The 22,351-nt window shown below is 39.2% G+C and overlaps 1 protein-coding gene across 3 annotated transcripts in view; it reads right to left on the minus strand.

Moving 5' to 3' along the window:
* NEK4 (NIMA-related kinase 4) overlaps positions 1–21,512 on the minus strand; it is a 47,772-nt gene extending 26,260 nt beyond the window's left edge. Inside the window, exons 1-14 of one of the 3 annotated variants that reach the window (XM_008580067.1) lie at positions 21,227–21,512; positions 19,310–19,576; positions 18,183–18,380; positions 17,750–17,857; positions 15,976–16,130; positions 13,834–13,975; positions 9,902–10,309; positions 7,108–7,257; positions 6,231–6,380; positions 5,539–5,605; positions 4,179–4,357; positions 2,486–2,574; positions 856–1,061; positions 99–232 (exon numbers count right to left, since the gene is read on the minus strand). In XM_008580067.1, coding sequence (XP_008578289.1) covers positions 99–232; positions 856–1,061; positions 2,486–2,574; positions 4,179–4,357; positions 5,539–5,605; positions 6,231–6,380; positions 7,108–7,257; positions 9,902–10,309; positions 13,834–13,975; positions 15,976–16,130; positions 17,750–17,857; positions 18,183–18,380; positions 19,310–19,576; positions 21,227–21,319 — 2,346 coding nt within the window. In that variant the 5' untranslated portion in view covers positions 21,320–21,512. Of the gene's footprint in view, positions 1–62; positions 233–855; positions 1,062–2,485; positions 2,575–4,178; positions 4,358–5,538; positions 5,606–6,230; positions 6,381–7,107; positions 7,258–9,901; positions 10,310–13,833; positions 13,976–15,975; positions 16,131–17,749; positions 17,858–18,182; positions 18,381–19,309; positions 19,577–21,226 lie in introns of those variants that run through there. The other 2 variants (XM_008580068.1, XM_008580069.1) reach the window with 2 other exon arrangements.
* Positions 21,513–22,351: the final 839 nt, after the last annotated feature.

Here is a 22,351-nt window from a genome sequence, read left to right on the forward strand (position 1 = left end):
AAAAATAAAAATAAAAATAAAAAAAAGTTAAAAAAAAAAAAGATTGTTTAAAAAATTGTATATCATAAGCAGCTTGACACAGCTAATAGGAGACTCACCTCTCTCTCCAATTCATCCTCCTCTTCCAAAAGATCATAAACCTGCTCTAAAAGCTGAACCCCCAGGGCCTGGATTACATCAGCTCTTAAGACTTCAACTATTCTCCTGATCTTTTCAGAACCTGGCATGATAGCTAAAAACACAGGGAAAAATAAACACTTTTACCACTACAGCAAGAACAACACAATGTTTTTTTCTTTTAAATCATGTTAAGATTCTTTTCACTTTGACAAGAGTTTGGTTTAATGACTTCATTTATATTTTATTTATTTATTTATTTTTAAAAAGATGACCGGTAAGGGGATCTTAACCCTTGACTTGGTGTTGTCAGCACCACGCTCAGCCAGTGAGCAACCGGCCATCCCTATATAGGATCCGAACCCGTGGCCTTGGTGTTATCAGCACCGCACTCTCCTGAGTGAGCCACAGGCCGGGCCTTCATTTATATTTTAATAACTAAAATTTATATATGAACTTAAGCTTCATGTCTCATTACCATCTCCTAAACCTAAAAAAGCCACAACTAACTTGAAAAAAATCCAAACATTCATTTATTTACATTTATTTTCAAAAATCAAATTTTCATGCAATTTTTCATGAATATATCTGTTGCATAAAACAAGATATACATTTTATGGAGATATCCAAATGAAATAATAAAAACACAAAAAATTTACAGGCATTACTCCTTGGCTTGCCACACTTCTCCAATAAACATATGCTCCCCAGTTTGTGATAAAAGAATAAGCTGATCACCTGAAGGTAGCTCTTTAAAATGGAGTTCCTCTGCCTCTTCTGCAACTTTCCCATGAAGTATCAGCGTGTCTCGATACTTCCGATGAAGTTTGAATTCTGACACTGGACTTGGTATAGAAAGGTCTTCACAGCTCTCTTTAGAATCCAACTTCAGGGTCTGAGTCATCAATTGTACCAAGTCACACATTTCATTTGTATGACCTTTTCTGGAAAAATAAATTTCCTTTGTTATTTAACTGGCTTTATGAGAATTTTCATTAAAAAATTAGATGCAAAATGCCGTTTAGGGAGTTCTGCTTCCAAATGCCCAAGTAAGCTCCTACAGACTGGCCCTTCCACAAATAACAACTATAAATTTGGACAAGTACAAAAATCAACTATGTGAAGGCAACAGAGAATGAATAAAGTCTGTAGGCAAATTCTGGAAGGAAGTCAACACCTTTTAGCTGAAGGGCAGGCCATGGGCAGCTCAAAGTACAAGAAAAAACCTACAGTCTTTCTGGCCAACAGAACCAAAGGACAGAGTTCAGGACAACCACTGCCATTAGAAAGTGAGACAGTAAGATTGGAAGGGAGAGGACTTGAAAGAAGCTGCCCCAGATTCTGTATACAAACTTTCTCATTTCCAAGTATCTTAACTACACCTAAATACAAAGCTCAAGAGTATTTAAAGAAACACAAAAATACCAGCCCCCAATGAGATAAAATCCACAGTGTCTGGCATCCAGTCAAACACTGCCAGATATGCAAAGAAGAAGGAAAATATCACACATTTGTGAAGAGAAAAAAAAAAATCAGTTACTAGAAACAAACCCAAACATGACAAAAGTGATAGAATTAGATGAGGTCATTAAAACAGTTATTATAAATATATTCCATATAGCTAAAGTAGAGGAAAAGATGACCATGCTAAAGAGAGGCATGGAAGATATCAAACTTGTAGAGATGAAAAGTACAATGTGTTAAATACACAGAACAGAATTAACAGATTAGACACTGCAGAAGAAAAGATTAAGTGAACTCAAAGATATAGCAATAGAATCTATGAAAAATGAAACTGAGAAAAAAAGTTAAAAGAATAAACAAAAGCATCAGTGAACTGTGGGACAAGCATAAGCAATCTAACATACATGTAGCCGGAATCCCCAAGAAGGCAGGAGGAGGTCCAAAATAACATGTGAAGAAACAATGGCCAGGGCCGGCCCGGTGGCGCACTCGGTAGAGTGCGGCGGCGCTCCCGCTGAGGGTTCGGATCCCATATAGAGACCGGTCCGCTCACTGGCTGAGCGCGGTGTGGGTGCGACACCAAGGGTTGCGATCCCGTTGCCAGTCGCGACACCAAGGGTTGCGATCCCGTTACCAGTCATGAAAAAAGAAAGACAAAAAGGAAAAAAAAAAAAAAAGAAACAATGGCCAAAATTTTTCCAAATCTGATGAAAACTATAAACCCACAGATGTAGGAAGACATTCTATAAGAATTCTGAATGTGGTCATAGAAGAAATATTTTTATCTCTAGCATATACCATAAACCATTTATAATTATAGTTCTGAATACTATTATAAATGTACATTTAGGATTAATTCAAACATAAATAAGTTATGAAGGGAGACAGAAAAGTAAGAACTCACCCTTCCCTGGGATCCCCATCTGACTTATCAGTTGAACTTGTAGAAGAACTTAACTCATCTTCAGACAGACAGTGAATCAGTTTCCTTTCCTATAAATGTTTGGAAAAAAGAAAATTCCCCATGATAGCACAACCAGAATGTAATACATGAAAGTCTTAGGTGCAACAACTAGACACAATGTGCTCCTAGGTGCAATTTAACAGGAAAAACTAACAGATATAAAAATTGAAGTTACTTATTGTAGTGGATTGAATTATGTCCCCCCAAAACTCCCTGAAGCTTGAATTGTTTCCCCCAAGTTTTATGTATTAGAAACTTAGCCCCCACTGTGACTGTTAACAGGATGGGAAATCCTATTATGGTAATTGAAAGGTGGAGCCTTGAAGAGGTGATTGGATTGTAGGACCATGCTGTATTGAATGGATTAAATATGGTGGTCAGAGACGTGGTTCTGAGGGCTTTAAAAGAAGAGGAGAGTCTGTCTTCTCTTTCTCTTCTCTCTCTGCTTCCACCGTCTTGCAACGTGAGACCCCTGGAACACTGTTGCCACCACCAGATAGACTTTGGACTTCCCAGCCTCAGAAACTGTAAGCAATAAATTTCATTTTCTTTACTAATTACCTAGTTCCAAGTATTTTGTTATAAGCAAAGGAAACAGACTAATACACTTATTCAAATAATGTCCCAGTTCACCCATGCAGTTCACAAGTGAAGCCTGAGGAACATCAAGGTAAAGTTTTCCAAAGGCTCTGGAGAGTCTCAGCTGTGAAGAAATTTCCTTTCCAGAGAAGAGTTGGATGACTATTTCTGTTATTTCAACTCCCAAGCAGAGAGCTTGTCCATAAGGAATATTGGCATTTTAAACTAGATAAAATACCACCTAAAACAAGGCAACCTCAACTTGCTCACATGTGAGACTGTTAAAGTGCTTTAAAGAATTACCTGATTTAATTACACACAGACCTTATAAATTTGGGAAACAGAGAGGGCAGCCTCAATTAGACACATAACAAAACGATATGGTTAGAGAAACAATACCTTCATTACTTTCAAAGGGCAGGAAAAATTAATCCCCAGGGTATTATTATACAGAGGTGAACATGGGTTGTAAACCTTGCAATTACCCATTTAGCCGCCAGATGGTGTCCCTACCTCATCCTTAAGTGAGAAGGTAAACTGTACCGATACAAACAGGAAAACTGTGGAATGATTAGCAAGTGAGACTACAATCTGGCCACATAGATGGGTACATTGGTAACACAGCAGAATAAGCAAAGTGTTGCCTACTGGAAGTCCTTAGGAAGTCTCGTTTTATTTTTTTATTTTTATTTTTATTTTTTTGTCTTTTTTTGAGCCCAGCCGCACCGCACTCAGCCAGTGAGCGCTGTGAGCGCACTGGTCATCCCTATATAGGATCCGAACCCGTGGCGGGAGTGCTACCGTGCTCACAGCGCCTCACTCTCCCGAGTGTGCCACGGGCTCGGCCCAGGAAGTCTCATTTTAAAGACCACTGAAGAAAGATTTTTAGCTAGGCTGCTAATTGTTTATAAAAACAGTACCTAAAAAACTTATCCCCTTAGTGAGTTAAACATAATCCTTTTAGTTATTATTTAACAATTCCCTTCTTTTTCAAGAGTGAAAAAGTGTTAATGAAGCCAGCCCTGTCCCAAAAATAAATGGAGCCAACACTTACAAGGTTTACTGTATTAGGCTTGCCAGATGTAGTGATGTCCACCTTTTCTCTTACGAGTGTGTAATGCACCTGAGCAATGCTGCAGTTAGAAGAAAACTGTTGGGTAGGGATGGGGTGGTCTTTTTCCTGTGGTTTTCCTGGCCCTGCTGCACTCAAGGAAGCTCTCCTTGCTGAAGGGCCTGCAAAAGCGAACACCCCAGGTGATTGATTGTGGTGGGCTGGCTCAATTGAAAAGGGCTTTGCACTGGGTACAGAAGATACCTCAGCAAGGGCCAGCTCAAGAAGTAACTTGAACGGCATATTCATCATAACTCTGATGTCTGACACCTCAATTCAAATCTTAGCACTGGGTCTACCAAGTCTGTGACCTTGGGTAAATTACTTAACCCTCAGAGCCTCAGTTTCCTCAACTGCAAAATGGGGATAATCCTGCCTCCTTTGGTAGTTACTGTAAATACGAAATGAGATAATAACATTAAGAGGTTTACCATAATGCTGAGACATGGTCAGCATTCAATAAATGAAACTGCTAGTATTATCTTTAGACAATGGTAATAGGAATGATCACAGCCCTCAGCCCAGGGAAGCACCATTCCCCCGGCTTCCTCTCTCTGAAAAAAGAGCACTTCCCTGACCAGCAGACTCTGGATAGGGAAACAAGTTAAACACTCACATGATTTCCGATCTGAAATCTCCCAGGAGTTACTGCTACTCAAAGCCCTCTTGCTCTCTTTTTATTTATTTATTTATTTATTTAATTTTATTTTTTTCCTTTTTGTCTTTTTTACTGACCGATCTCCACATGGGATCCAAACCCTCGGCGGGAGCGCCGCTGCACTCCCAAGCGGCGCACTCTCCAGTGCGCCACTGGGCTGGCCCCTCTTGCTCTCTTTTTAATATCCTCTCCCTCTCATGATATATTCTCCAGATTCAATAGCCTATGATGATTTTTTAAAGGCTTGACTAAGAAGTTTCAAAAACTCTTTCAAACAGGGGCAGGCCTGGTGGCGCACTGCTACAGTGCGCCGCTTGGGAGCGTGGTGACGCTCCCGCCGAGGGTTCGGATCCCACACACAGACCGGCCACTCACTGGCTGAGCGAGGTGCGGGCGCAACGCCGAGGGTTCCGATGCCATTGCTGGTCCCGGTCTGGTACGGGCGCGACACTGAGGGTTGCGATCCGTTGCCGGTCACGAAAAAAAGACAAAAAGGAAAAAAAAAAAAAAAACTCTTTCAAACAGATTTCCCAAATGGGTTATTGCTGCTTGAAAGTCATAACACCTCACAACAGAAACCGGTGCTTATGTCCAGGAGCCTTACAAAGAACCTCCAATTAGATGAAGAAAAGAAGTCAGCTTTACCTGTGGGGAACATTTCTTCCTGTGACTGCTTTAGTCGCCTCCTCTCTCTTGCTGATAATGGTCGATCCTTTTAAAGAAAGTCAGAGTTATTTACATTCCTGCTCACTATTCTTGTAACACCTACAATACATGCATATAACCCAGCACTAAGAAAAAGGCCTCTAAAAGAGTTGCATTGGAAACCAGTCCACATCAGGGTAAAAATTACTAGTGAATGATCGTAGCCCTCATTTCTGGGAGGTGTTCGTTTTTGGAAGGGTAAATGGGGACTTCTGCATTTCCTATATTCAGAATCTACTTGGGTTGGCCCATGGCTCACTTGGGAGAGTGCGGTGCTGATATCACCAAAGCCATGGGTTCGGATCCTATATAGGGATGACCGGTTGACTCAATGGCTGAGCGTAGTGCTGACAACACCAAGCCAAGGGTTGAGATCCCCTTACCGGTCATCTTAAAAAAAAAAAAAAAAAAGAATCTACTTGTTCTCCTTAAACTGTAAGTGACCATCTCTAGAACCACAGAATCTATCCATTTCAATCAAAGCTTCTGCTGAGAATCACAAATCTGTCCCGTCCAGTGTTTGGCAAAAAGCAAAGCTATTTTCAAACAAAAGTTCACAATATACACAGGATTTTACAACCAAAAAGCTTTATAAGAAGGTTTTTAAAAATACAACATATACTGCCACAAACCTTTGATGATGAAATCTCACTGCTCCTTGAACTGTTCACAGACCCAGTGACCACTCCGCTTTGGTTTTCAGCATCTTTTTGTGTTGATATGATATCCACTTTTGCAACAGTGGGATGAGAAGGCAAAAGTGGAGAAGGTGCTTCTTGCAACTTAATAATTAAAGAAGAAGGGGAGATTATCAGTTTCATATACAGCCATCCCAAAGTTCCCCCATCGGCAGGTCCCCTGTGTATTTGTCAGTGATTTGCTCTTAAAAACTTCAAAACATTGCATTTCTTTGAAAAGGACTCTGCTAAAAATGAATGACAATCGAAGAAGCTTTTGGAGCGGATGTCTGTGGAAGTTACTTCAAGAAACGAGGTGTCAACATGATTTTGTGCAGAGGATTTTGCTCATCAATGTAATACAGAAGGGATCAGAGATGTATCCTCGTTAGCCTGTTCCTTTAACTCTCAGAATGATTTGTTCAGGGCTGGCCCCGTGGTGCACTCAGGAGAGTGCAGCGCTTGGGAGTGCAGCAGCACTCCCACCACAGGTTTGGATCCTATATAAGGATGGCCGGTGCGCTCACTGGCTGAGCGCAGTGCGGGCGACACCAAGCCAAGGGTTGCCATCCCCTTACCGGTCACAAAAAAAAAAAGAATGATTTGTTCATCTTTTCTGGGGAAGATAAAATCCTTACTCTGCTTCCAACTCACTGATATTTGAAAACTAGCATTTAGCCTCTTGTCATTGCCACCCTTCTCCATATGTTCCTTGCATTTCTTATGTGTCTTTTGGGCAACTATTTAACTGTTCTAAATAGAAATTGAGCTCCCCGAGGTCTATCTCCCAAATAGCAGCACAATGACTAATTACAAAGAGATCTCTGCTAACCTGTCTCTTTCCCCCACTGTGGTCAGTCTGTTCTCTTTTCTTCTGACGTCGCTGTCGAGACTGGGAAGGTTCAGACCCAGAACTGTGTGGCTGTACACCTGGGTGGATTCTGCCCTGTTTTTCTATAATACATTCACCAGCAACTTGATCCTTAAAAATAATAAAATGAAACAAACACACACACACCCCAAAACACAGAATAATGAAATAATCTTTTGAATTTCCAAATGGCCAGACTCTCCATGCCTACTTTTAAAATGTAGATGAAAATGAGAAGGAGCTCCCTTTCTTAAAATAAATGCTTATTTGCAGTGCCGACAGGCAAAGACAAAATGCTGACATTCAGTTTCCCAAATGCTCTGGCTTTTTTCTCTTCCCCCAAATAAAAATAATTACTTTAAGTAAATTACTCAAACTGTGATTAACCTGAAATTACTGATGTTTGGTTCAGTTTTTTAAAAAAAAAGACAGGCAAAGACAAAATGCTGACATTCAGTTTCCCAAATGCTCTGGCTTTTTTCTCTTCCCACAAATAAAAATAATTACTTTAAGTAAATTACTCAAACTGTGATTAACCTGAAATTACTGATGTTTGGTTCAGTTTTTTTAAAAAAAGTCTCTTCATAACTTTTAATAGGTTTTCTATTATGAAAATCAACAAATATTTTAAATCAAATCTGATTTAATATACACTTACTTCCTAAGTAAACATCAGTTATTTGGATAAATCCTAAAAAGCACAATAAAAAGAGCACTGAGTTTGGAGTCAGATGGAGTCATATCTGAGGAACTTAATCTCCTGATCCTGGTTTCCTCATCTAAAAAAGAGTCTAATGCCCCCCCCCACACTGTATTACTATTTGAGGATTAGCCAAGATGGTACACTATGTCTGGCACATATTTGATGTAGCAGCAGTAATGGCAAAATAAATTTAAATTGGTAGCAATAGTAATGATAATATAAATTATCTTTTAAGTTATAACAGTCACCAGGGGCTTAGTATTTTAATTGGATAGCTGGTTTTAGAAATTAATGCATACCAAACATTAAAATAAAATAGATTGTTGCATTTATTTTTAACTATTCTTATCTATGAGAGTATCTAGGTTTTTGAGTAGATGGACACTGGTAATGGAATATCATTCAATCAACAGATTTTTATGAAGAGCCTACTATGTGGTATATTTTAGCAAGAAAAATGAATAATGTGATGCTAATACAAGGTAAAATTGCATTCTAAAAGTTATTATCATGAAGATAATATTTTTAGATCTCTGGAAACCCAAAATTGTAGGTAAAATAATTTTAAAATTTATCTTTTCAAGAGTATACCTAATATTGGACATAAAATATAGTAAATGATTAATTTTGTAATATTATTACATCATAATCTAGCTGAACAAGGAGACCAAGATAATAAACAACCAATGACCCATTCTGAAAAGGGAAATAAGTGTTTCCCTACTGGTAATAAGTATGGGATGTTCAAAATAATGCTTATATATGTATGAAAATGAAAGGAACAAATGACCTAAGGAGCTTTTCATGAAATCAAAGTGGTCCTGAAAAAAAAGTTTTCCCACTTTTATGAAGAAGAAAAACAACAAATAAATAAACAAAACAGAGAAAATGCTGAACATGAAATTCTATCATACAAACAAAAAATCTGCTCTAAAAGCCTCATGTAAGAAACAAATTTGATCAGGAACAAGATACTGGTGTCCTCTCTCACCACTTCTATCCAACATTGTACAGGAGATTCTAACAAGGGCAATTACACAAGAAAAAGAAATAAAAGGAATCCAGATTAGAAAGGAAGAAAAACTATTATCTCTATTCACAGATGACATAATCTTATATTCAGAAAATCCTGAGTCCATTAAAAAAAAATTAGAATCAATAAATGAGTTCAGAAAGGTTGCAGAACACAAGATCAATATAAAACAATCAATTATATTTCTATACACTAGCAATGAACAACCTGAAAATGAAATTATGAAGACAATTCCATTTACAATAGCATCAAATAGAATAAAATACTTAGAAATAAATTTAACAAAAGAAGTGCGAGACTTGTGCACTGAAAGCAATAAATACCATTGTAAGAAATTACAGAGGACCTAAATAAATGGAAAGACATCCCATATGTATGGCTTGAATGGGAGACTCATATGTTAACACAGCAATACTCTGCAAATGATTTACAAATTCAAAGCAATCCCTATAAAAATCCCAGCACTTCTTCAGAAATTGACAAGTTGATCTGAAAATTCATATGAAAATGTAAAGGACCCAAAACAGCCACACAAATTGAAAAATAAAAATAAAGTGAATAATCTTGAAAGCATGCTAAGTAAAAGAAGCCAGACATAAAAGGCCATTAATGGTATGATTCCATTTATATGAAATGCTTAGAATAGGCAAATCCATGGGGACAAATGTTGCCAGGGATTGGAAGGTGAATAATCTTGAAAGCATGCTAAGTAAAAGAAGCCAGACATAAAAGGCCATTAATGGTATAATTCCATTTATATGAAATGCTTAGAATAGGCAAATCCATGGGGACAAATGTTGCCAGGGATTGGAAACAAGGGGAAATGGAGAGTGATTGTTACTGGGTATAGGGTTTCTTTATGGGGTGAGAAAAATATTCTTCTATGTTTAAACTGGTACACAGAATAACTGATTTTCCTAAAATGACAACTAGAGCATAAACCAAACAAAACAACCCAAACCTTTGTAACCATATATTCTAATTCTCTCTGAAACAACCACCTTGTGCATATCACTCACCTGATCTTTTGACTTTTGGTCTTTGTTTAGGAGCTGCAGAGGCTTCACTGGTTCATTCCTTTCCCCAGTGACATCATTAGAGAACCATGTGGTAATCAGATTTTCAGGCTGAGCACTGGATGTAGTGTTATCCTGCAGCCTCTTCTCCTTCACTTCAGAAGTACTGCATTTATCTTCCAGCTCATTAGAGGCATCTAAGTATCTTGATTGATTCTCCTGAACTAAATTGTCACTCACTGAGTCCCTCCTTTCTGTAGATAAAATGTCAATATTCACCCTACTGATTGTGGCTAGTGACTCTGTGGTATTGCTCGTGTCTGTTTTGCAGATGTGGCCTTTCAGACTGACAGGTGACTTCAAGTGACCAATGACCATGGGTTTCTCCTGGGAAAAACATTTGTCTTCACCCTGAGTGAAAACATATTTCCAAATCATTATAGCACTCCATATACCACATACAAAAATTAACTCAAAATGGAACAACAGGTCCCTTAAAAAGTTAAACACAGAATTATCATATGACCCAGCAATTCCACTCCTTGATATATACTCCAAAGAATTGAAAGCAAGGACTCAGATACTTGTGCACCAGTGTTTACAGTAGCATTATTCAATATAACCAAAAGGTAGAAAAATAAATTTGGATCCTTACATAACACCATATGCAAAAATTAACTCAAAATGGATCAAAGACCTAAATATAAGAGCTAAAACTAGAAAACTTTCAGAAGAAAACATAGAACAGAAGCTTTGTGACACTGAATTTGGCAGTGATTTCTTGGATATGACACCAATGACACAAGCAGCAAGAGAAAAAACAGACAAATTGTACTTCATTAAAATTAGAAATTTGGGGGCCGGCCCCGTGGCTCACTCGGGAGAGTGTGGCACTGGTAGCGTGGAGGCCGTGGGTTCGGATCCTATATAGGGATTGCTGGTGCGCTCATTGGCTGAGTGTGGTGCTGACACCACCAAGTCAAGGGTTAAGATCCCCTTACTGGTTATTGTTTTAAAAATAATAATAAATAGGGCCGGCCCGTGGCTCACTCGGGAGAGTGCGGAGCTGACAACACCAAGGCCACGGGTTCAGATCCCTATATAGGGATGGCCGGTTCGCTCACTGGCTGAGCGTGGTGCTGACAACAGCAAGTCAAGGGTTAAGATCCCCTTACCGGTCATCTTTAAAAAAAAAAAAATAAAATAATAATAATAATAATAATAAATAAAATAAAATTAGAAATTTTATGCATCAAAAGATACTATACAATCAACAGACACAATGAGAGAAAATATTTGCAAATCACATGTCTGATAAAGAACTGATATCCTGAATATACAGAGAATCTCTAAAACTCAAAAACAAAAAAGACAACCCAACTTAAAAATGGGCAAAGCACTTGAGTAAAAAGAAGATATACAAATGGCCAATAAGCACATAAAAAAATGTTTAACATCACTAATCAGGGAAACGCAAATCAAAAGCATAATGAGATAACATCTCACACCATTAGGACAGCTACTATTTAAAAAAAAAAAACAGAAAATAACCAGTGTTGGCAAGGATGTGGAGAAACTGGAACCCCTGTGCACTGTTGTAGGAATGTAAAATGGTACAGCAGCTGTGGGAAAGAGTATTGTGAGTCCTCAAAAAGTTAAAAATAGATTTACCATGTGCTTCAGCAATTCCACTTCTGGGTATATACACAAAAGAACCGAAATCAGGGTCTCGAAGAGATACTTGTACACCAATGTTCATAGCAGCATTATTCACAATAGCCAAAAAGTGGAAACAACCCAAATGTCTACCCACAAATGAATGGATAAACAAATTGTGGTATATACATACAGTCGAATATAATCCAGCCTTAAAAGTAAGGAAATTCTGACATAGGCTACAAAATGGATGAACCTTGAGGACATTATGTTAAATTAAATAAAGCAGTCACAAAAGACAAATACTGCATGATTCCATTTATATGAGGTACTTAAGAGTAGAGACAGAAGATAGAATGGTGGTTGCCAGGAACTGGAGGAAGAGGGGAATAGGGAGTTACTATTTAATGGAAATAAACTTTCAGTTGTACAAGATTAAGAGTTATGGAGATGGGTGATAGTGATGGCTGCACAACACTACGAATGTTTTTAATACAACTGAACTATATGCTTTTGAATGGTTAAGATGATAAATTCTATGTTGTTTGTATATTTTTAATTGATTATGCATATTCATGGGGTGCAAAGCTGTCACCTGTTGTATTTTACAATAAAAAAATTAAAAATCAAAAAATGGATCAACAACCTAAATGTAAGAGGTAAAACTATAAAACTGTTAGAAGAAAACATAGGTGTAAATCTTCAAGACCTTGGATTTGACAAGGGATTCTTAGATATAACATCAAAAGCACAAGCAACATAAGAAAAAATAGATAAATTAGACTTCATCAAAATTAGAAATTTTTGTGCATGAAAGAACATTTTCAAGAAAATGAAGACAACCTACAGAACAGAGTAAATATTTGCAAGTCATGTATCTGGTAAGGATCTAGTATCCAGAACATAGAAAGAACTCTTACAACCAAACAACAAAAAGACAAAAAAAAATTTAAGAATGGGTAAAGGACTTAACAGACTTTTCTCCAAAAAAGACATACAAATGACCAACTAGCATGTGAAAAGATGCTCTATGTCATTAGTCATTAAGGAAATGTAAATCAAAACTACAATGATCCCCTCACTGGACAGCCACCCAAAAACAAAAACCAAAAAACTACAATGAGATAACCACTTTGCATCACAAGGATGGCTAGAATAAAAATAAAAAAAAAAATTGAAAATAAGAAGTGTTGACAAGGGCAACACTTGTGCATTGCTGACGAAAATGTAAAATGGTGCAGCTGCTACGGAAAACAGTGTGATGGTTCCTCAAAAAGTTAAACATAGAATTACCATTTGACCCAGTAATTCTATTCCTAGGAATACACCCAAAAGAACTGAAAACAGGTACTCAAGTACTTGTACACAAATGTTCATAGCAATAGCCAAAAGGTAAAAACAACCCAAATGTCTACCAGTCGATGAATGGATAAAAAAGTTGTGGTATATACATACAATGGAGTATTAGTCAGACCTAAAAAGAAATGAAGTATTGGGCCGGCCCGGTGGCGCACTGCTACAGTGCGCAGCTTGGGAGCGCGGTGGCGCTCCCGCCGAGGGTTCGGATCCCACATACAGACCGGTTCCCGCTCACTGGCTGAGCGAGGTGTGGGAGCAACACCGAGGGTTGCGATCCCGTTGCCGGTCCCGGTCCGGTACGGGTGCGACACTGAGGGTTGTGATCCGTTGCCGGACACGAAAAAAGACAAAAAGGAAAAAAAAAAAAAAAAGAAATGAAGTATTGATAAATGCTATATGGATGAACCTTGAAAACATGCTAAGTGAAAAAAGCCAGACACAAAAGGTCACATATTATATGATTCCATTTATATGAAATATACAGGATAGATAAACCCACAGACAGAAGCTGGGTGGAGGAGGAAACAGGGAGTGACTGCTTAATGGGTAAAGGGTTTCCTCTGCGGTGATGAAAATGTTTTGGAACTAGATAGAGGTGATGGTTGCACAATATGCGGATGTACTAAATGCACTTAATTGTTCTTTAAAATGGTTAACTTTATGTTATGCAAATTTCACATAAAAAAATGCTAAAAATAAAAAGTTAATACAGCATTGACCTCATGAACAGTTTGACAACCTACTTTGGATAAAGTGGACTAACTGAATCACCTTCCTCAGCATTCTTTCTTTATAAAACCGAAGTAACTGGACAACAGAATCTCTAGCAAAACATAATCACTTCACATAAAATTATTTGCTTAAATAACTTATTTTTTTTAATAGTTTCTAAAACACATAGCCTTTAAAAAGAAACATACCATTACAAATGTCTTGGAGCCCTCGGAAGAGTGTGGTTGGGAGTGGATTACTTCATGATTTGATTCTGCCTTTCCAGAAACCACTGTAGCAACAGGCTTGAATTTAGAGTCACCATTCTTACTGGTATTTTTAGAGGTTTTTCTTTATGAAGAAGAAAAGAATTATAATCGGTACAGTGAAGATTAAGGGTTTTTATGCGTATGTGGAAATGTGTGTATATATTACTCTTCCTTATAGAACTGTACCATTTATAGAGAACATTCTTCTAAAAATCAAGGAGGCATTCAACAAAACACCTGACCAGCAGCCTCTGAAATAATCAAAGTCATGAGAAACAAAGGAAATAAGAAGCTATCACAGACCCAGGGAGACTAAGAAGACATGAGGACTAAATGTAATGTGGTATTCCTGGGTTTAGATCTTGGAACAGAATAAGGACATTAGCAGAAAAACTGATGAAAGCCAAACAAAGTCTGGAGTTTAGTCAATAGTAATGTATCAATGTTGGTTTTTAGTTTTGACAAATATGACATGGTAATATAAGATGTTAATAATAGGAGAAACTAGGTGAGGGGTATATAAGAACTCTCCGTGCTATTTCTGCAATTTTTCCTTAAATACAAAACTATTCCAAAATAAAAATTCTATGGGAAGTTGTCTCATGTACAGAAGTACCAGGATAAGTTTCATCTTCAAGTTTCGCATGTTTGTAATAATACCACAACTGCTTTGCAAGTTTGAGAGTAAAAATGATTGGTACACTCAGTCCTTAGAGAATAAGTGTATACAGGAATAATATCCCCAATTGTTTTACTGTGTCATTTCTAAAACTGAACTAAACCTCTGGAGAATTCAGGGGGAACATGGAGACCAGCCATGGAAGGCCAAAGGTCTGTTTGGTGGGAAACTATATAGACAAGGTGAACAAAAAGATGGTCCTTCTTTATCCCCTGAGGCCTCTCTAGCATTGCTTCCTCTCCTTCCAAATTTAACATGCCACAAGGTAGAAGAAGCCAAAGAGATTGTGACAGCCTTGTCCAGCCCTAAGTCTTAGATCCTGGAACTCGTGTTCGGTGAAGGTAGGACCTGCAAGTCAAAGAAAGGAATTCTTTTGTCTCTTGAGAAGTTATATGAATGAAGAGGGAAACTTATGAAAGCTCTTAGATATTTGAGCATTTATTTTTTTTGAGCACTGTTTTTTAGATGTGACTATTATCTTACATAGCAAGCAATGTAATAGGTTTTTCTGATGTCTTATTTTAATATAGTCTCTAAAACATATGACCTTTCAAAAGAAACATACTCTAGGGCCGGCCTGTGGCTCACTCGGGAGAGTTTGGTGCTGACAACACCAAGTCAAGGGTTAAGATCCCCTTTCCAGTCATCTTTAAAAAAAAAAAAAAGAAGAAACATACTCTATGTGTCTTAGAGCCCTCTAAGAAATGCTATAGAGATTCTCTAAAGGGTTCTCTGGATTTCTGATTTTAGCAATTAAGCAAATTTCAACATGTATTTGAAGGGTGGCAGAATATGCCACCCCCAAATATGCCACTTTGGCATAAGGATTATTTGGGGCTAAAAGCACTTAAAAAGTGGGTGGAAGAAGGACGCTCTGACTCTCCTTTTCTTTCCTGAAAACAGAGGATAAAACCCCCATATGAAAGATGTCCTCCCTATATCGGAAAGTAACATTCTTATCATCAAGAATGGAGAGCTGAGACAGAGAATTCTGTACAAACAGACCTTGTTAAAATAATTGTAATCTTCCTTTAGACTCTCCACATCGTTAGTTACTTTTCCACAACTGCCACTCTTTATTCAACCTAGTATAAAAGCATTTAGGTTTTATCATTTCCTTGGGTCTTCATTTCCTTATGAGGGCCCCTGTGTCATATAAAACTTATATTAAATAAATTTATATGTTTTTCTCCTGTTACTTTGTTTTATGTCAGTTTAACTATCAGGCCCAGCCAGGCCCCAAGCCCTAAAAGGGTAGTATTTTGCCTCTTTTACATATTCTAATCATGCAATCGTATTTCATGTTTAAGAAAAACTCATCATAAATTCTCACATATGAAAATTACAGAAGCTATCCTCTTTTACTCCGTTTAGCCCAGCTATATGGAAGGGAAGTATCTTACGCCTTTGTGGCCTCCAAAAACAAGGAGATTTGGCGCTTTATATAAGGCTGCCTCAGAATGTTCCTCACAGAGGGTCTTTCTTCAGGTCTTTTGCTCAGCATTGTTCTTATCAGTTCTGCCAGCTCTGGGCTATAATCTCTTGGCATTGGTGGCAGCTACAAGGAAAAATAATACTGCAATTATGATTAACCGTCCTGTGAAACAAAGTAAAAGCTGATAGAGGTTTCCCAATATTTATTTAAAGTCATATATCCACACAGGCAGAAAATAACCAGCATATTAGTCTACAGGAAGCATACTGGTATCCTGGTTGAAATAAGTTGTAAGACTGTAATGGCATATCTTTCAACCCAGCAGTCCCATTTGAGGACAGCCTTCAGAAATAAGAGCATGAGTTCCTAAAGATTTATTTACCAGAATGTTCAATGCAGTATCATTCTTGCAGTAGTAAACAACTAGAAACAATTTAAATGTCCATCCATAGGGGACTTGGGGAATAAATTATGGTACATTCTTTTTATAGACTACTAGGCAGCCATTTAAAAAATAAAAGACTTATAGGTACTGATCTGGAAAGATATCCTTCACACATCGTCAAAAAAATGAGTTGTGCACCAATGTGTACAGCCCAATTCCATTCTGGTTTCTTTTTTTAAGTATCTGTGTCTGTAGGCACATATACACTCAGAGTTATGTCCGTATAAAGACACGAAAAAGCCAGGAAGGCCATGCATCAAATTGCTAACAATGTTTATCTCCAGGGATGGAAACATAAGGAATTTCACTCCTTTCTTGTCTCACTCTTTTTCTTTTTTGGTGGCTGGCCAGTATAGGGATGGAAACCCTTGACCTTGGTGTTACCAGCACTACTCTCTACTGAGTGAGCAACTGGCCAGTCCACATTCTTTAAGTAGCAAAATGATGGGCAAATTTTATTTTTTTGTGTGTGTTTTTCAATATTTTTCAAATTAAAAAATTAAAATGAGTCTTGGGATAATAATATAATCAGTAGCTGATTTATGGTTTTAAAACTTAACAGTATGTGGACACCTGACACTGCAAAGGGTAACTAGCCTCAAAGAACATGCAAAGTTAGTTATTCCAGTGTCCATATCACACACAATGCTCTCTGCAGTTCTTAACAAGTTACTGGTGATTGTGATGATTATCAAAGGACCAAGTTCAAACAGAGTGGACTCATTTTAAGTGGAGCTCCTTTAACCATAAGGAAAAGAAGATGCCAGTAGCCTTTCAGAGCACCTGCACATCCTGTGGCTACAGAAAGAGGTTTCCAAAAAGCCAATTCTTTTGAACCATTAAGACATCCTTACAAATTAATATTAAGAAATTATCAATCCCTTCTCTTCTAGTTCAGCCTTCCCCACAGAAGGACCCACCATTGTTAACTATCCATCCAATATCAATTGATCACACACTGACTCATCAAAATCATCAATGATTTTTTTTTTTTTCCTTTTTGTCTTTTTTCGTGACTGGCAACGGATCGCAACCCTCAGTGTCACGCCCGTACTGGACCGGGACCGGCCACGGGATCGCAACCCTCAGTGTTGCTCCCGCCCCTCGCTCAGCCAGTGAGCGGCCGGTCTGTATGTGGGATCCGAACCCTCAGCGGGAGCGCCACCGCGCTTCTCAAGCGGCGCACTATAGCAATGCGCCACCGGGCCGGCCCAAAATCATCAATGATTTTGCCAGTAGCTATTTACAAAGCTGCATTATATAAACCTTGCTCAATTAGTTCCAGATTATTCTTTACCTTTCCTTCAATAATCCGATAAACTAAAGAATTCAAGTCTTTTGCATTGAAAGCATGCTTCAGGGTGGCCATTTCATAGACACAGCATCCCAAAGCCCAAACGTCAGACTAGGAAAGAAAAACAGTGAACAGTTAAATGTCAGAATACCTCATTTACATTCTTCCCCTCTAACAAAAAAAAAAAGACATTTTCCTCAAACTAATTCACAGGTAATTCTTCTGACTTAACTATTCTGATGGGTTTGGTTTTGTTTTTTTGTTTTTGGGGTTTTTTTTTTTTTTTGGCAGCTAGCTGGTATGGGGATCCCAACCCTTGACCTTGGTGTTTTAAAACCACATTCTAACCAACTGAGCTAACTGGCTAGCCCTTATTCTGGTGGGTTCTGAAATTATGAATTCTCTCCCTGAGCCAGTATACACAGCCCAATCCTACCTTATAGTTGTAGGGTTTGTTTGAGAACAATTCAGGGCTCATGTAGTAGGGTGTGCCAATGAGGGTGCTAGCCATGTCACAGTGGTTCTCTAACACTCGGGCAATTCCCAGGTCACCCACTTTTATAATGTTTGTTCTTGTTAGGAAGACATTTTGAGTTTTCAGATCTCGATGAAGGATGTGTTTCTCATGTAAATACTGAGAAGAGAAATAAAATTTCATTACATACAAATATACTTACTTTTTTATTCCTGGTTTCTTATATGCCATCAGCAATTGCACGACTTAAAGAGCCTTAGTTACCTACCTACCAAAACATTATTGTTTCATAATTTCTAAATAAAAGCTCTAATTTATAACTTTTGAAATAAGAAAATTAAATTCCATGCATTAATTTTCCCAGTACCCTTCAAAATTGTTCCCCGGTGCCTTGACAATTATACCTTCAGCATTACATGCATCCAGTTAAAAAATATGCTTACAAACTCCCACTGTTCAAAGTCAGATGTGCACTCCTCTCAGACCCATGAAATTCTCAGCTTAATAATTTCAAACATAACATGATCATTTTTATTTAGAGGGATTTTCTTAGAATTAGTATCTTTAAACAACAAGGTCAATTAATTCTGGACAAGTCTGCCCAGTTCCAGAGTGGTATTTCATAAATGCTCTCACTTTTAAGTATGTGTATATTAAAACACAAACTTGTTTTACAGTTTCACCCAGTTTGCTACAACAGAGTGTAATCCCAAATCCCCACAGTTTAGGAATATTAATTAGCCCAGCCATCTTTCAGCACAACACAGCTGACAAGCTGATAACAAACATGGTCATTCTTTGCTCTCTGTCAACTCAGGGCCCTTAACATTGACTTTGCTATAAATACTAAATGAATAAAAAATTGGCTTTCTCTGCAATTAGACATGAAATCTTTATCTACTTTAAAACAGATATTGCTCAGTCACAAACATTCCAATGCTCTAGCAAGAGGGACTGAGTCCACTTCATAAATAAATTTTCCAAAAAATTTTTTTCACATAAACATTTGAGAAAAAATTTTCCTAAAGTACCTCTGCCATCTTCTTGCCACCTTGGAGCAAGTGGGATGCTATGAGTCTAGACAGTACCTGCAAAGCCATGGCGATCTGTACAAACCACTCCACCACTTGGCTCTCAGGCAGAAGCTGCCCTTTCTGCTCCTTGAGTTTTCGGTACAGATCACCTCCTTCACAGAAGCCCATGACGATGTAGAGCAGACCATCTCCTCCCTCCCATGACTCCTTGTAGGTGACAATGTTGGGGTGCTTCAGCTGAGACAAGAGCTGAGCTTCCTGTTCAGCAGCTCGCCGTTCTCGGCTGGTGGTGTTTCGGAGGTTCAGTTTTTTGATGACATACTACAAAAAAAAACACATATACTTCACAGTGCACAAATAAACACACAGTTTTGAAGCTTCAAAAGTATCTAAGAGCTCTCATGAATGTCCTCAAAATCAACTTTCTAGAACCTATCTGATAACCTATTCATTTTCTTTTTCACAAAGCACAAAATTAGGGAAAATGTTTGCTATTACTGATGATACTTTTTACAGGTTAGACTTATAGCAGTATGGGGTCAGAAAAAATTACCTTTTCTATCTGCATTTTACAACTTCATTAATGGCTAAAAATGAGTCCATGATAACATATCATTGGTTCAATCATAAAATCTGTTAGAGATTCCTTAACCTCTAAGTTCCCCCTGCAAAGATGCATAAAATATGGCTTGAATATACATCTGCCAAACAGAGTGGCTCCACAGATACATTAGATACTTAAAGGGATCCATGGCCCAATAAGATTAAAAATCACTGATTCTCGACATACAAAATTATTCCCACTTGTAAAAAATCAATATCCTCTAACACCAAATACACTACCCTCAATTAAAAGTCCATACAATTCATTTCTTCAACAAACACATACATAAATGTGCTTTGTGAAACATAAACTACTGCTCAAATGTGAGGGGCTATTATTATAACTAGTCACCTATCCTCAGTTCAAAAATCCAATGATCCCCTAATGCGTACTGAATAGATAGATCTCCTATACCTGAGCTTGTGTTCCAGGCAGAGGAGAGTGACCAGCACCTGAGACAGGAGGAATAGGAGAGAGGGCACTATACTTGGAGAGGGGACATCTCCTCTCAGCTTGCCTGGAGCAGTCCAGTTATCCTGGTGTAACTATTAATAGCGCCTCCTTTCAGTTTCAAAACTGTCCCCAGTTTGTACGATACATTATATGTTCACCCTATTAATAAACCATATTGAAGAACTGGCTCATTATCCTAAGGGTGATGGGATAAGGGTGATGGGATAAAGTGCTTTAAGCAAAGGAATGACAACATCAGATTTAAATTTTAGAAAGATCACTGAGGCTGCAATGAAAGTGAGGGACTGAAGAACAAGTTAGGTGGCAGGAACCAGCTGGGAAGCAGTGGCCACAGTCTAGCTAGAGATAATGTTGTCCTGCATTGGGGTGGTACCAGGAGAGATGGAGAGGAGACCTGTTGGCTCAGTGATAGATTAATATAGTAAGTGTGCGAGGGTGGTTAAAGACAGGCATCCAGCTTGGGCAACTGGTTGGTTGGTGGTACTACTCACTGAAATGGGGGCCGTAAGAGAAGGTTTGGCGGGAAGACGAGTTTTAAGTAAGTCCAGCCGTCTGCAGTACAGACGTCTGGGGTCCTTCATTCAAGGAGTAATGCTTGCCAAGCGGTGGCTGCGTTAGGTCCTGGGAATGCATGATCCCTGATCTCATGGAATTGTCGAGAGTGGGACAAAGGTGTGTAGATCAAGCACACCAATTAATCCTACAAAGGACAAGTAGAGGGAGTCTGCCATATTACAGTGGGGCCTGGCCTCGTCTGGATGGTCTCGGACGATTTCCCTGAGGAAGTGCCATCCGAGACGAGTCCCTTAGGACCACCGGGGCCTAGTCCTTCGGACTGTGCCTTCGGCCCACCCGTCTGCCCCCGCCCCTTGAGGGGCTCCAGCCCCGCCCACCTGCCTGCCGTCCCGCCGGTGCTTCACGAGCGTCACCTCCCCGTAGCTGCCCCTGCCTACGACTCGCAGGTAGCAATAGGCGGCCAGGGGCATGTTCCTGGCGAGGGCCCACAGTCCGGATGCGGCGGCAGCAGAGGGTGGGGCAGAGGATCGCGGCAGTTGGCCCCGTTCATGCCCGAGAGACGGCAGCAGGGGCGGATGTTGAGGTTGCCTGGCCTGGGCGGGAGCGCTGAGATCTGACCCACGGCGACGCCGCTACCATAGCGATCCGGGCCGAGACAGTCCCGCGCATGCTCCGGCGTTCCCGGAGGACCCGCCATAGAGCCCACGCCAGGGGCGGCCAGAGCGGTTCCACCGCCCCTGGAGGACCTGCCATAGAGCGAGGCTCCGGGCGGTCAGAGCGACGGCCCCGAGCCTTACGCACGCGCTCTTTGCCTGGTTCTCGACCGGATGCTGGCGACAATAAAGTCGGGGAAGCTTCCGCTTATTGTAAGCTTGCTTTTTCTATGTACTTTGCAAGTATTGTTCATTCATTCTACAAATATTTATCGACCGCCTATGTGCCAGGCGGACAAAGTCCCTGGCCTCTTAGAGCTCACATTCTAATAAGGGGCTGACAGACTCTAGACTACTAGTAACATTTGCTGTATATATATGCTTTATCACATGCCTAAGTATCTGTGCATCCATCAATCTATCTTGTTTATTGATACATTTCAAAGTAAATTGAAGATATCAGTACGCTGCATCCCTACAAACCTTAGCCTGCTAATTGAGAACTGCAAAGAACTCTCATCGTGTAACGACTGTCCAAACCCACTGCGCTAAGAGACTTGACCAGCCGCTAGCAGGGCTTCTAACAGCTTAAGGCCCGATCCTTACGAGGACTCAGGTCCCCTTCAAAATGCCTGCCTGAGAAAGCTCAAGGCTGCCAAAAGAATTTACCATTTGTTTGCACGAATACCTCCCTTCTCTAGAGCATTTACTGTGTTAAATAAAAATTTTCAGAGGCCATTGTTTTGGGCTAAGTTCCTGCACTAGGCCCCAACAGACCAGGCAATAAAACCAAAGTGGAGTCACCCCTACCAAGTTTCAAGTCACTTAGGTTGTGGTTTGACCTTCCCA

This window comes from Galeopterus variegatus, unplaced genomic scaffold, assembly GCF_000696425.1.
Source record: "Galeopterus variegatus unplaced genomic scaffold, G_variegatus-3.0.2 Scaffold2012, whole genome shotgun sequence".
Taxonomy (NCBI): Eukaryota; Metazoa; Chordata; class Mammalia; order Dermoptera; family Cynocephalidae; genus Galeopterus; species Galeopterus variegatus.